The 15,447-nt window shown below is 35.1% G+C and overlaps 1 protein-coding gene across 4 annotated transcripts; it reads left to right on the top strand.

Moving 5' to 3' along the window:
• The first annotated feature begins 926 nt into the window (after positions 1-926).
• LOC132050115 (uncharacterized) lies at positions 927-10,247 on the top strand. 4 transcript variants are annotated; one of them, XM_059441186.1, is made up of 6 exons: positions 929-1,075; positions 2,872-2,968; positions 4,824-4,996; positions 8,469-8,567; positions 8,653-8,804; positions 9,564-10,247. In XM_059441186.1, the coding sequence occupies exons 3-6, from the start codon at positions 4,826-4,828 to the stop codon at positions 9,949-9,951; spliced, it is 810 nt and encodes a 269-aa protein (XP_059297169.1). In that variant the 5' UTR covers positions 929-1,075; positions 2,872-2,968; positions 4,824-4,825; the 3' UTR covers positions 9,952-10,247. The 4 variants fall into 4 exon arrangements, with proteins under 4 accessions (XP_059297177.1, XP_059297169.1, XP_059297161.1 ...); XM_059441194.1 differs by lacking the exon at positions 2,872-2,968 and having other exon boundaries at positions 927-1,075; XM_059441178.1 differs by lacking the exons at positions 929-1,075; positions 2,872-2,968 and adding an exon at positions 3,632-4,220.
• The last annotated feature ends 5,200 nt before the right edge of the window (positions 10,248-15,447 follow it).

Here is a 15,447-nt window from a genome sequence, read left to right as displayed (position 1 = left end):
GGCCCCGTCTGCTTAGATTGGTTCGTTAGTACTTTAAGAGTCTTGAGATTTGGTAGTGGCCATTTTGACACCTCTAGTGTGAACACTAGAAGAGAGACAACTAGTATCTCCCGTCCATCAATTTAGATTTTAGGCTACAACTTATACTAGCTTTATATCTGAATGTTGGACAAACAAAAACCAGTTGTCTATTGATAATCAATACCACATTAAGCTAGTTGGTTGAAGCAATGTGATGATACAACGAAGTGGGCAACAACTACACACCCATTTTACCACTTTCTAACTTCTCTGATTAATTTCTCCTCGCTTCTTTTTTAAAAAAGGTTGCGTTCTGCTAAGAGTAAATGACAAATTAGAAATAATCTCTTTTTAATATTCACATACATATTAATGCGCCACAAATACTACTTTGATATGAGGGTCCGACGTCGTATTCTAGAAATCAGAGAAAATAAGCTCGGTCATTTATTATTTTTCCGATTTTTGGCGCAAAAAATGAAGCTCGGTTGGTGTTATTAGAAAAAGTTGGGATCAAAAATGAAAAAAGTTGGATCAAAGAGATCAAGCTGGTCAGTTTTTCAGTCATTTCCAAAGTAGGTCGGTTTTTACCGTATTTTTTAGTATTATGTTTTTGTAGTCACCAATAGTTTTTTAGTCTATTATGATAGTAGTTTGACAAAAGGAATTTGCTCGATGGTCAGCACCGCCCAATTATAACCCCAGGGTCGTGAATTTAAGTCACCCAAGGGGATCCAAGGGGAATAAAAAGAAACTCTGTTAGTTAGACCAAAGTTGCTCCACTTAACAAAGTTAAGGGGTTAAAGATGCTCAAATTATATTTGAAGCACCAAAATATACCTATCTCTATAAATGAGGGACAATTTTCGCTAAAAAACTTTTTTTTTTTTTAAAAAAGCTATAGTAAAATGGGTCTGGTGTAAAGTCCGGAAACCCACCCATTGATTTTTTGTTTCGTTCTTTTGGTGTGGAAACTTGGGTTCTAAGTTTGGATCTGCCCTTGAACGCCTTATTGAGATACTATTCATTACTCCCTACATTTCCCATTAGAAAGGTAAAATATTATCTGTTCTAATAACTTGTCCTTATTGGCATATTTTTGGATTCATCAATTTATATGTGATCAACCTTTTGTGTGGTATTTTTCTTTTAATCTCTAGTGTTTTGCATTGTTATTTGCCTGTATCCATTGGTTTCTATTTTTTTTTCCCCTGTACTAGTCAGTTCTTTCCTTTTTAACCGAGTTGTAGAGATTTGAGCATTTCCCAACCAGTTTGGGGTTGATATATTGATTGTAGAGATTTGAGTAATGGTATTTTGGATCCATGGCTGTTTCCAGCACACTTGTGGGGTCGTTTGGTAGAGTGTATAGGAATAGTATTGAATAAGGTGTATTAGTAATGCCGAGATTAGTAGTTATGCTGGCATTAGTTTTTATCGACTGTTTGTTTGTTGTATTAAATGAATAGGGTCTATTAGAACAGTATAGTACCGAATAGGGTGTAATAGAACACGAATAGTACTCAATATGATGTATTAGTAATGCTGGGATTAGTTATACTGAGATAGTTATGCTGACATTATTTTTTATCGACTGTTTGGTTTGTTGTATTAAATGAATAGGGTGTATTAGAATAGGAACAATACTGAGTAGGGTGTATTAGATTAGGAATAGTACTGATATTAGTTATACAACAGGTTTGTTATGTAGAAGGATAGTACTGAATAGGGTGTATCACTAATCTAAGCTGCGCAGACTCTTCACTTTCGTTGCCGCACCCGTGTCGGATTCTCCAAAACTACACTACTTTTGGAGTGTCCGACACGCACCTGCCGATATTTTTGAAGTGTCCGAGCAACATAGTCATTAATACATGTACTCCTTAGTTATGCATGGGTTGACCAAACAAGGGGTTAATAATACCAAAAGCTAATGCGTGTTTTATTTTCTCTAACACATCCTACCAAACGACCCCTGTCTGTCTTGGGGGTAGGGGAGGGGGTTCTGAAGTTTTTCTGGTTTGATCAAGCAACTAACTTTACCGGCTGTTCGTCACGGTACTGCTAGAAAGCGATGGATGATGCTTGGAAAACGACACTTGTTGTTAACATTTTGCGGTGATGGCAATGCAATAATTCAAATCTGAATTATCCTCAAAGAATGGAATCGACCCCATGATTAGCGAATGGGGTTTACTCTGCTTGGCAATTTACGCTTAGGACGATAAAATTTCTTCCTCGTCTGAATTGTTAGACACTGTTGATTTACTTAGGAGGTACTTCCTGCTGAAAATTTAAAAATAGGTGTGTTTCATGACTTTCGTCATGAAACAAATTCTTCTGAAATAGGAAGGAAGGGTGAAACTCCTACTGAAAGAAGTAGAAACTCCTACTGAAAGAAGTAAAGGAAAGCTCAGAATTCTAAAAGTCAACAACAACAACAACAACATGCCAAGTGTAATCCCACAAGTGGGGTTTGGGGAGGGTTGGATGTACGCAGACCTTACTCCTACCTTTGTGGGGTAGAGAGGCTCTATTAAATTGATTTTAATTTGTCGTTTTGACTTTTTTGTGACTTCTAAAAGTCAAAACGACAAATTAAAATCAATTTCATGTGCGGTATTTTGTACAGAGCTTAACTTTGAGCTGTTATGTGTAGGACAGTATGTTGTGGAAATTTTAAAATTTGGTTCATATGGCTGAATTGGAGATTGCATGGCAATTGTTTTAGTTGCCCTCAAGTGAAACTAAAACTTTATTTTACTTTACCTGATCAAAAGAAAAACCAGACCTTTGTTAATTGGTTAATGTTTGCAGATCTTTATTTAAAACAGTGGTTATTGCTTGCAGATATTTTTGAAAAATCCAAGTGCACAATTACGTGAAGTTTTGCCTTTTTGCCAACTGCGCACACCAATTTAAATCTGTACTCTACAATTTCAGTAAGGTTAGCATCTCAACTGAATTAATAACTATACCGGCCATCTCTGTACATAAAAGTTCATCAAACTCTTCAGTATTACACTTTTATTTTACATGTTATCGGTTATCGGTTGTCATAACTTTACTTGGTTAAAATCTCCATCCTGCTCCTCAGTTCCTGCCCCATTCCATAATTCCTCCAATAATATTGTGGTATTATACCTGAAATCTCTATACATTCTGTAACAGACTCATTAAAAGCTTCATTAGTGCACAGCAATTTACATGATATTTGCTATGGCATAGGAATAGCCTCTAATAAAGAAAAGATCCGGATATTCCCAATCACCAAAGCACGCTAGGCTGCTCTCCAAAGACACATGCAACCCCTCTACCCCCAGCCCTAATCGATTCCCTTGTTTATAGCCTCTGTAATCAGTCCATTTTTGTCTCTTGAATGTAGACCACATCAGGATAACAACTTTTCAACATACCTTTTATCCACATCTATTGTTGTAATTTCTTAAAACTCCTTACATTCCATGATAGTATTGTAAATTTCACGGGGTTATGGAAGCAATATCTCCTTAGCCTCGTCTTGTTCACACCTCCATTGCTTTTCTCCACTCCTCTATCATACGGAGCACTCTGTATTTTTGGTTCCAACCTATACTACTCATGGAAGTTGATATCTGTTATTTTATCATTTTTCTTTTGGTTGCCTCTCTGTTCCCTTCAATCTGCGCCAATTGTCATTTCTCTTTCTCAAACCTGTGAACTGGTATTTAGAGAATCTTCCCAAAAGCTCGGCATTTTTTCTCAGACCACAGCAACGGTCCTTTCCCTTCCTATTTTGACCCCAGCACAGAAACCATGTACCTCTGATACTTTCATGTAGCTGGACTGTGGGCTTGTCTTCATCATCCCTTCGATCAGAAGTATGCTCTGGAGGTAAATATCAGACGTATGAGTGCACATTCCGAGATATCTTTTCGTGGTGGCAGATTGACAGTTCCTCTCTAGCCATCCCGGCAATCCTCTGGTAGTTGCTTTGAGTTTCAGACTCTATATTGTGGAATTTGCTTCTCACTCCCTTCTCCATCTCAAATAGACCATCAGTCGAGCACCCACTCACGCATTCCGATCCTATGTGCTTCATCATCTGACAGGAGTTTAACAAGGCCTTTCCCAATATATATGCTCTTACCCTTGACGTGCTGCAATATTCCACAAACTCCTGTGAACTGGTCAAACTTGCCCGCCAAGCATGACTTTAGGTAATTCCTTTGGTTCTATGTTTCCATCAGCTCCTCTGATACTCCACTATTCGGCGTATAAAGTGTCTCTGTCACATTTCAAGTTGTCATATCCTAGGCTTAAGCTCATATGTGATTGATACTGTTACCTTGATGGGGGTACGGGTTCTAGGCTTCCTTCTTTCATTGCTTCCTTTTCGATCCTGCTATTGCTATAGAGCTTTACCCTTAGTTGGGGGTGTTTAGAAGGTATGGTGAAGACTTGAAGCAGTGATTAGTAACTACCTTCAGCTTCTTTACTCTTGGTGCTTGAAATTTCGACTTCTTTACTGCTTGTAGTTGCATATCAAATTTTCACTAAACACTACCCTATCAATGTCTGAAATCGGACACAGAGAGCTGCTACTACTCCTGGCTTCCAGTATATTAATGACAACAACGACAATGACAACAACGTACCCAGTGAAATCCCACAATGTGGGGTCTAGGGAGGGTAAAGTGTACGCAGACCTTACCCCTACAATGTAGGGAGGCTGTTCCCGATTCTAATATATTAATGAAACAAAGGATTTTGCGTATGTTAAGATACTCACACTTGTGCTGGAAAATTCACCCATATTGCAGAAATGTATGATAGCCTTGGTGCACAGCCTGGAGTTCCAAGACCACCTGCTAATACACAAGCGAATCCTTTTGGAAATGCATTCTCTGGTGCTAGCTCTGGGTTCATTAGAGGTGGATTAGGAGCTTATGGAGAAAAAATCCTTGGATCAAGTTCTCAGTATGTCCAAAGCAATGTAAGTTTTTCCGTAGTTTCTTTTACTTGTATAGCCTTTTTTAAAATAATAATTCTTATGTTAATAGTTGTTCATTAGGTTATGGAACATATGTCAGGAATATATAACAGTAGGCAAAGGAATATTGTTTCTGTATAGGCGAAGGAATATTGTTTTTTTTTCTTTTATTTACTTACTTTTTTATCCAGGGTAATTGCACCATTATTTGAATTTTGTAGCTTTCTTGTAAGATTCCAAAAGAAATTTGTACTTTGATTCTTTTATAACCGAGAAATCCCTGAGGGCAAGTAGCACACTTTTTCTTTACTTTGATGACATAATTAAATTGGCATTGTTACATTAAACAGTAATGTAAGTGTGATTAGAACTTTGAATTGAATTTCAGACTTAAGGGGAGTTCGTCCGTCCCTCATCATATAGTGATTGAAATAAGGTGAAGAAAATTCCATTCCTTTATAATGTGCAATTAATGAGTCAGTATCACTAAAAGATTAAGATGAACTACCTTAGTCTTTTTTATTTTTGGTGTAAACAAACTTTTATGGGGGATAGAGGTGATTTGATAAATCTGATAGGCAACACTTAGTTTATTTGTTCATAGTCTAAGAGTTGGTGTAACAACTTTAGGAATGAAGATTCGAGTTCCAGTAGAGGCAACACTTGGTGAAAATTTTCCATTCTGCCTAAGCTATGGTGGGTAGAGTTACCTGATATTTGTATTAGAGGAAGGTAGCAGGTACCTGTGGATTAGTCAAGGTGACGCACACATAACTCGGGTACCACCACTATAAAAGGAGGTAATAGCTTCCTGTGTGATTAAAGTTTATGTAGCAAATGGCAGTTTATTGACCCAGGAAACTACCCTGATGGTAGAGCTAGGAGGGAGAAGATGATTAGAGAAGGGCGCGGTGGCAAAATGCTGAGAGAAGTGGAGTTGGGACTGGAGAAGGGGAAGATTGTACAGGTAAGTTTGTCTAGTTAACAGTTGGATTAGGGAAAACTATGCTGCTAAGGCAGTCTGCACGGGAGCAACTGAGCAAGTGATATAGAAGCTTTCTTCAGAATCTTCAGAATTGATATACATATCTGTCATAAAGAGTGATTGAACTAGGAGTTCTGAACCAGAATGAGGGACTTTGATTTTAATTCCAAATGGACCTTTCTACTGTGTAAAAAAACGAACTTAACTAGCTAGAGGCGCATGTATTTCATGCGCTATATAGGAATGAGTTAACGTTCCCCGTTACCGACTCTTTTATCAATAATTAAAATCACATAACGCATGAATTATATGCGCTATGCATCTTTAACCAACTTTTGCTTCTCACCGGTTAGCAAATTAGCTTGGCTAATTGTCTTAGGTGTAGGAGGGCTGTTATATATTCTGGCTTCATTATCAAAACCACATCTACGCCACAATATATAGCAACTCAATTTTTATGAAGATCTTTATGCTATATTTTCGTAGTAAAATCTTTTGACAATTTTTTTATCAAAAGTATTTATTCTCTTATCTTTTGATAATTATCAAAAACATTTATTCTTATAAAAAATATCTATTCTCTCTCTCTCTCTTTTTTTTTTTTTTTTTTTTTTTTGAGTAAAAAAAAAATCTATTCTCTTATCTTTTGATAGCTTGTGCTTATCTGACCTTTTCTTATGTTTTCTCTTGAGGGCCGAGGGTCCTCACGGGAAACTTGACCTCCCTATCTTCGAGATAGGGGTAAGGTCTGCGTACACTTTACCCTCCCGGACCCCACATTGTGGGATTTCAACGTGGGTATGTTGTTGTTATCTTTTGATAATTATTTTTTAACAAATTCTTTATCCTCTTGTTCATTAACTTGTTGCTCCCTTTTCTTTATTAATGTTTGCTTAGCTAACTCAAACAATCGAGTCTAAGATCTATTTACTGTCAAAAGTAAAAAAAACATAAAAAAATTTGATATAATTAAGGGTTAATTACATTAAATACTCATGTAATATGACTTCATTTCGGATACACCCCCTGTATTTTGAAATCAAACATTGACACAGCCTATACTATGAAAATCCTACACTTGCACTCTTCATGTTGTATAGCCGTAATTAAATATATTAAAAATTAAAACATAAGTTAAAATTATAAATAACACAAATTACTTAATAAGATATGCCAACCATTATTATTAACTTTCTCGCACTTTAAGGATGCAAGTTATTTTATTTTTATTTAATTATAATATTTTATGATGTAAGAATTTCACATTTTTAGTTTGGTTTTTATTCTTCCGCTTCAAAATTATCTTAATTTTACTTAGTTTGATAAAGTTTCATTTGTGTAGGATTTCGATGATATAAGAAGTTTAAAAAAAAATTAAGAAAAATAGGGATAACATCATTATAATTAATTTTTTTGAAAAATAAAATATTTTGCGAAATATGTTAAAATACCAGTTATCTTATCAAGTAATTTATCTCCCTTCCTTATTTAAGAGTTTCAAAAGATACGTATTTCAAAAAATTGTTTATTCTCTTTTTTAATCAGAAGTCATGAATAAATATTCTCTTTAACTCGTTTCCCAATATATATATATATATATATATATATATATATTCTCCTTAACTCATTCTCATATACCTAACTGAGGTAGCTAGTTATGTTCTTTTCTTTTACACGGTAGAAAGGTCCATTTGGAATTAAAATCCCTCATTTCGGTTCAGAACTTTTGAACTAGAGTTGCTTTAACGACTGAAGCAATATGCAGAAATTAGAAAAATAGATGAAAGAAACATAGAGGAAACCATCAGGTGAAATTAATTAAATCGTAATCCTTTTGATTAGTTGGATAATGTGACAACAGGACTTCCTTTTTAAAATAAAGTTTTTCCTCTCCTGTAAGTTTCTTCAAAATGTTTTAGCAAAGAGAAGTCTCATGTGCACCAGAATTTCTTCTGTAGTATCACGAGGCACAAAAATGTCTTTCAGTTTTGGCAATTATGGGCCTTTGAGGTGGTTAAAAGAATAAAAGCTAATTTCTGAAATAGTCAGGAGTTCAGCAAATACTTTTCTCACCTGAATAATTCTAAATGGTAATTTTCCATTCTTAGTGGAGCATGCACCTACTTCCGTTGCTTGCACCTTTGCATTGCTGCTATCTGCCTCAAATAATTTGCTTCATCGTTGTTGCAAATTAAAAAAAAATAAAAAATTATGCATGCATCTCATGGAATCACATTGACTGTATTGATATTCTGGAATAATGAGATTGTGCAACACATTATAGATATCTTTAACTATAGTACTCTTAACTGCCGTATTTCAACATTTTTAGTGTCCGAAACATCTACTGTTCCATCATACTTATCTTCTTTCAGATAAAAAATCTACTATTCCACCGTAACATTTTATTTTTGGATGATACTGATTGACATTGTGTAGCTTTGCTGGTAGAAATATAGTTTCTAACTTGCAACCTTTTTATGTGAACAGATAAGTAGGTACTTCTCTGATCCCCAGTACTACTTCCAAGTGAATGACCAATACGTGAGAAACAAACTGAAAGTAGTCCTTTTCCCTTTCCTACACAGAGTAAGGCTTTGTTAGCCTTAAGCTCATTGGAGTATCATCATAGCTTTATGTTCCCCTAGTAGTAACCTTCTTCAACTCTCTGCAGGGTCATTGGACAAGAATCACAGAGCCTGTCGGTGGCAGGCTATCCTATAAGCCCCCTATCTATGACATAAATGCTCCAGATTTGTACATTCCGTTTATGGCCTTTGGTACTTATGTTGTTCTTGCTGGCTTAGCATTGGGTCTGCAGGGAAGGTAAGCTTATCGTTTCCTCGAGCTTCATTTAGGCTATGAATGTGGTGGTGAGTGATAGTGATTAGTACATGAGTTTTTACCAATCAAATATCTGTGTTGCGTTTGGTTAATGGTTGCTCACCTCATTTTTGTCTGAAGTGCCAAATGCATGACATTTATACTCAAACATGCAGTGTATGGAATTTCATAACGTTTTCAGCACCAGACTTAGTTCCGTAATTTGCGTGAACTGTGAAGCTATCATTGCTAATACTCCTTTGGGTTATTTCCTTAATCTCAATTTAGGTGTTCTACTTTGGTTGGACAGAATGACTTCGATAACACTTGATATTTTGTTATATTAGATAGAAGTGGGTACAAAAGGTAGGCTGAACTTAACATCACAGAGAGGGCACATCGTATCTTCTAAATACTGAATTGTAAGAAGGTACTTCCACCAAAGAGTATATAAAGGAATGTTCTTTAGAAAAGTAAACACAATCTCGAACAACTCAAAACAGAAAATAGGATATTTTTGGACAAAGGAGTAGTTTTCTGTATGTCATGTCAGATAGGATTGGTGTTGTTTCCTTGACTTCTGGCTATGATCTGTGTGATCTTATTCTACCATGTGTATGCTCCTTGTTTTGATATTTCTGTTGTACTGCAAATTGTATCATTTTACTTGTTGCAATATCTTCTGTAGTATGAAATACCTCCCTGCACTATATCCTCTTCCTTTTGTTTGTGTTAATTTTGGATCTTGTCTTATCTTTCCAGGTTTAGCCCAGAAGCTCTCAGTTGGCTGTTTATCAAGGGATTGGTTGGCTGGTTTTTACAAGTTTCGTTGCTGAAGATGACATTGTTCTCACTTGGTAGTGGAGAGGCTCCTCTTCTTGACATTGTTTCATACGCAGGATATGCTTTTGCAGGATTGTCCATAGCTCTTTTGGGAACAATTATGTGGAACTATACTTACTACTTTTTGATGCCGTGGACATGCTTGTGCATGGGAATATTCTTGGTGAAAACAATGAAGAGAGTTCTCTTTGCAGAGGTGAGGACGTACGATTCAAGTAGGCATCATTATCTCCTATTGTTTATTGCCCTAGCTCAATTTCCTCTCCTCTTTTGGCTTGGGAAGATTAGCCTTAGTTGGTTCTTTTGACTTACATTTCTAGTTGTTTAGTGGTCTGGCAGTTTGTGCTTTTTGGGAAGTGAAGCAATCAATTTTTCTGTATGCCCTTGTCACATTGATGTTTTATTCTTGAATGCTAGAGACATGTAAATGAACTGATTAGCCACTTACTCCACGAAATGTGTACGATAACGTTTAGAGGTGTCTCACTGGTGAACAGAGAGTACAGGAAGGATTGAAAGTAAGATTGTTTTTGGTAGCATTTTGGTTGTATCTTGCATGGAACTAGTTTTATGCTCTCGATATTTTAATATTCTTTAAGTTTCTTTGGCGGTTGTACAAGTGCATACGTAGAATCCTCGTGTTTTGTGAAGGTTGAAAGAACTGCAAATATACCTGAGCCGGGCATGCAGTTTGGTTTTGGTATGTTGGGTTCATGTGAAGTGACAGATTTACGTATTCTGTGATTTAGTAAATCCCCACTTGTGTCAGCAGGTCTGCACATTTCAGTTGGGATAGCAATTATTGTCCTTATCCTTTTGGCTGGGCAAAGTTAGTCTGCACATAAGATGTGTGTCACATGTTAGCAGTAATAAGCTTTCCCTGCCACTGTATGGGGTTAGAATACCATATTAAACTAATTCCAACTTGGGCTTGTGATTACCTGTTCTTTGGTAGGATTATAAAATTTCAGAATGAGGTCTAAAGAGTGGCAGAGATTAGTATTCGCCCAGTTTGTAAGTTGCCTTCACTCAAAAATAATGCTAGAGGCCACTTCTCTGCCCTGTTTTTGAGAAAATAAGAACTATCGTGGAGTTTTAAATTCCACAGATGAAATTTTATGACAATGTCTTGGAATTTCACCTGTGGATAGTGATTTTTCAATAACAGAGCGAAAAAGTGGTACTCCCTCCATCCATTTTTATTTGTCCTGTATATTAAAAATAGTTGTCCATTTTTATTTGTCCCGTTTGGAAACCCAAGAGACAATTTACCATTTCTTAATTATTTTACCTTTATTATTAATTATTGAATTGAAAAGTTCAAGAAATTCTTAGCGGCTGCACAACTTTTAATGTATATTTTATTGATTTCAATCATTAGATTACTTAGTACTAATTAGGGGTAATATAGTAAAATTATCATCCTATTTTTGGCTCCTTAATAGGCGTGCCAAGTCCATACATGACAAATAGAAATGGACGGAGGGAGTATTTATAAATTTTACCACCTTCACTCAAGGGCTGATCCAGCCCTTCGGAATGAGTTCATCTGAACTTGATATTTTTGATTGCAGCATAGTATAGACTAACTTCATGTCAATTTTTTTTGTCTAATTTTGACTTGACACTGTAATTCCATTTAAGAAAGTAAAGAAGGTTTTAAATTAAAGATATGTTGAATGTACTAAAATGTTCTCTAATCTTATGATCTTAAACATTGAAATTAAAGTTGCCAAAAAAAAAAAGAGGCTTTTTTTTTACAAACAGACTAAAAAAGAAAATAAGATAAACAAATTGAAACGGATGGAGAATACACGAAACTTGTACCAATATTTTATTAAATTTATAATTTTAGAGATACAATGAATTCAGTGACTTTAACGGTTAAACCATCAGTTGTAATTCTGAATTTACTTGTGGGCGTTTCATTACCAATCATTAGGCAGTAAGTAAAGAATGAATATTGATTCTCTGAATAGAAGTAAGGCTCGACAGGGTGGGCCCAAACCCTCATGGAATCTCAGCTGTTGGTTAAAGAGCCAACATGGCACACCCGTTTCTTAACTTCCTCACACATTACAATGATTTCTCTCTCACACATCCCAGACGTGTATATTATTATGCTAATATAAAATAGAGATAATGGTCAAAAACAAATCTCAAGTATAACTTGTTGTTGAATGTTCTATCTGAACTATCACAGGTGCGAGATTTTCGTATCTAAATTATCATCAACTAGTTTGTAAACACACCTCAACTATTAGTTATTCACTTTTCCTACCTGAGATTGAAGTATATTTTGTAAACTAGTTAGTGATAATTTAGGTAGAAAACTCTCACATAATTCAGAAAGGAAACTCAAAAAAAGACAGATACTTAAAGATGCATTTTTGACCCTTTTAACTCTATAAAATATTAGCACAACTGCACAAGGAATACGATGCACTTTAATTTTTTTTTTTTTTTTTTATCTTTCTTTTAGCTAATTGCATTAGAATGATAATCTTTCTCAAAATTTTACGTTTATCTACTGTTGAAATTCTAGTAGCAGGTACTTCTGCTCCTATATTTTTGCCTTTCAATTATTTGGTGTTCTAACTTCTAATACATTCACCACAAATCAAGATCATTATTTATGTAGATTTCGGTGCTAGTCACATGCATGAATTCCCAGATAACATCATCTTAGAAAATTGTCGTGGTAATACTACTATATATAATTTAGTAGTAATCAGTATATTAGTTTAGGGGCACTACAAGAAAAAATATATGTGGCAACAATTTTTTTTTTTGTAGCTATAGATTGATTATTGTTGCAAAAAGTACTTTTGGCAACAAAAAAAAGTATTTTGTTGCATGAACTTTTCCCAACGGCTGTTATTGCAACAACGTGCAACAATTTTTTTTTTTTTGCCAAAAGTACTTTTTGCAACAATAATCAATACTATGGCAACAAAATTAAATTCTTTGGCGACAAAAAAATCATTTGCCAACAATAAAATTAAGTTGTTGCCAAATATAAAACTTTTTGTTGCGATATCTATATTTTCTTGTAGTGGGGTTACGGTCGTTATGGATGTATTGTTGGGTTTAATAGATCAGTTGAATGGGAAATTGAGGGAAAAGAAGTGGAGGGAAAATGAGTTGTCCCCTTTTGCTTTATGAAATAAGCATTTGTCCTTCATAGGTGGTGGAAAGAAAAGTTCTCCTACTTTAAAGTGAAGCACTCCTTCTTGTTGCTAAAAGGGTCAAGAAGAGGGTCTCCCCTCGCGCCGTTGTCGTCGTTCGGCTCGGCTTCGGCTTCGGTCAAATGATTGATTGATAATCATTTTGGACCAAAATTCCTTTAATTTTAATTTAATTAATTATTATTTATTTAATTAATTAATTAATTATTTCCAGATCCTGACCCGTTAGTGACCCGGATCCGCGTGTCGACCGCGACCGTTTCTTTCCGGATTAATTTAAATTTCCCTCCGTTTTATTTTTAAAACGAATATTTTCTAAAAGGTTGCAAACCTTTCTGAAAAGCTGCAAACCTCTTCCCAACCAGTGCATTAATGGCTATAAATTCCAGTTAATATTCAAATTATTTACGAATTTTCTGATATTTTTCTGTTCTTCTACTCTCTTAAAAGTTTACTTCTGTGTGACATACTGCCGTTAAGTGGTTCGCCTGACATCGGAGTTTTTGGTACCAACACACCGGTGAGTGAAATCCTTCTATCCTGGGAGGAAATATTCCACATTCAACCTCGGGTACTTGAGGGGAATAATTTCCTTAAGGACACACTGTGCATTCAGTGGGCTGGATTTTTGTTCCTTAAAGATATTTTTTTATACTCTTTCTGATTATTTTTCCGTTCCGTTTTTACATTGGTTTATACTTTCTGATTTTGTAAAGTTACTGATTTCTGGAAATATTGCTAAGTTACTGTTTCGTAATACAGATTGATAACATGTATGATTGATAAACTCAATGAACCACATTGATGGATAAATAGTTCGTACATTTTTTCAAGAAAAGGGGTGAATGTGGCATGGTGGAGTATGTAAAACCACAGTTCAGGGCTTCTGAAATCATTTTTGAGATGACCGGCTTTATGTTTCTTGTTCATTTAGTAGTTATTAGTTGAAGTATTTCAAATATAAGATTCACATGTGGAGAACTTTTTCTTACACACAAGAATTTAGAAGAAGATAATAGAAGGTTTGCTATAAGTTAGTAAATCCTGGTAGGCATGATGAGATTCATACAGAGCCTATTATTGCTAATGAGGTACTCAAGAAGTACCCAAGACACTGCATTGCCCGTCCTGGATCGTTGTTCTGCTTCCTGGCAAAGTGTTTTAATTTACATAGTTCATAAGAAGACATTTTTATGATCTTTCGAAGGCTAAAAGGCAGCAGAATCAACAACCGTCATGATTTTACTTCTTTAAGTACTAGTCAAACCTCACTTCTCAGGGAAAACCAATGCCTCAAGAATCATGACGAACGTCGTCTTAATGTTCAGAATTCAGATCTTCAGGAAAAACAGTTGAAATAGTTTAACACCTTTGCCCAATCTTTGAAGTAGGTGTTTTATGTAGCTAATTATGTCTTTTGTCCTACAATAATATATAAAAGAAAGTATTTAAGGGATAATTTCAGAGACCTCCTTCAGGTTTCGCTATATTACACTGAACACCCTTGTGGTTTACGATTTTAAGTCTACCTCCCTTATTTTGATTTTCATGCAACCATTCTTTAAACCTATTTAAAATATACTTTGTGTTGCAGTAACAAAATTTAGTCTAATCTATTTTAGATCGGAGAAGTATAAAAAAATAACACCTAACTAACTACTTAGGGGTTGTTTGGTATAAGGGATAAGGATAAATAATCCCGGATTATATTTGAGATGAATTTATCCCTGTTTGGTTGGGATAAAATCGTGCTATAACTAATCCCGGGATTAGTTATCCCGGGATTGTAGTGTTATTTTATCTCTGTGGCAGGGTGGAATAAATAGGAAAAATTTCAAAAATATACAAGTTGGTCACTTACATTGCAAAAAAACCCCAAAACTTACATTACAAAAAATAGCCCAAAATATACAAACATATACCCACATATACATACACTTATACCAACATATACAAACATATAAGAAAGGAGAGAGAGAGAGAAAAGTTTGGGTCATTTTTTGTAAGAATTAAAAAAATGGGTCGATTTTGGTAGCATTGTTGCCTCAATTAATATACAGTGTAATTTTTTTCATAAATAATCCCTGGATCGTTGGATAACTTGTTTCCAACCAAATGACCCCTTAGGGTGAAAAGCATCATCATCAGTAGTAGACAAAAGGAATAATATAAGTATGTGATATAGCATAAAACCCCCCAAAATAAACACTTAATCTGCATCAGCAAATTGATAAGAAATTTGCAGAAGAATAACTAATTAACTTTCTTTTGCCCGAGAGGTCTAATGAATCTTGCGGAGAAGAATGAAAGAGGAACAAGAATAATAACATGGAAGTTCGCAGAGAAGAGGACTTTCAATAGAATATGCGTTTTTTTATTTCTATTTCTGAAATATTTGTTAAGTAATTAGTCATTTTGACAATGTTCATTAATGGGAAGAAATTAATATTAACAAGGGCAAAGCTGTCAAATCATATTTCATTTATATTTAGTTTAAATAGGTTTAAAGAATGGTTACAAGAAAATCAAAATAAGGAAGATAGACGTAATAATGTAAACCACAAGAGAGGTTAGTGAGATAGAGCGAAACCTCAAGGGAGGTCTCTGAAATTATC

This window comes from Lycium ferocissimum, chromosome 1, assembly GCF_029784015.1.
Source record: "Lycium ferocissimum isolate CSIRO_LF1 chromosome 1, AGI_CSIRO_Lferr_CH_V1, whole genome shotgun sequence".
Lineage (NCBI taxonomy): Eukaryota > Viridiplantae > Streptophyta > Magnoliopsida > Solanales > Solanaceae > Lycium > Lycium ferocissimum.
The sequence above is the reverse complement of the archived record's forward strand: the minus strand, read 5'-3'. Positions and strand labels throughout refer to the sequence as shown.

Excerpts from the sequence above, each read along its gene's own strand:
- LOC132050115 (XM_059441178.1), top strand. Across the intron at positions 4,997-8,468 it reads CTCAGTATGTCCAAAGCAAT|ATAAGTAGGTACTTCTCTGA; the intron begins GTAAGTTTTTCC and ends TTATGTGAACAG. Across the intron at positions 8,568-8,652 it reads TTTTCCCTTTCCTACACAGA|GGTCATTGGACAAGAATCAC; the intron begins GTAAGGCTTTGT and ends AACTCTCTGCAG.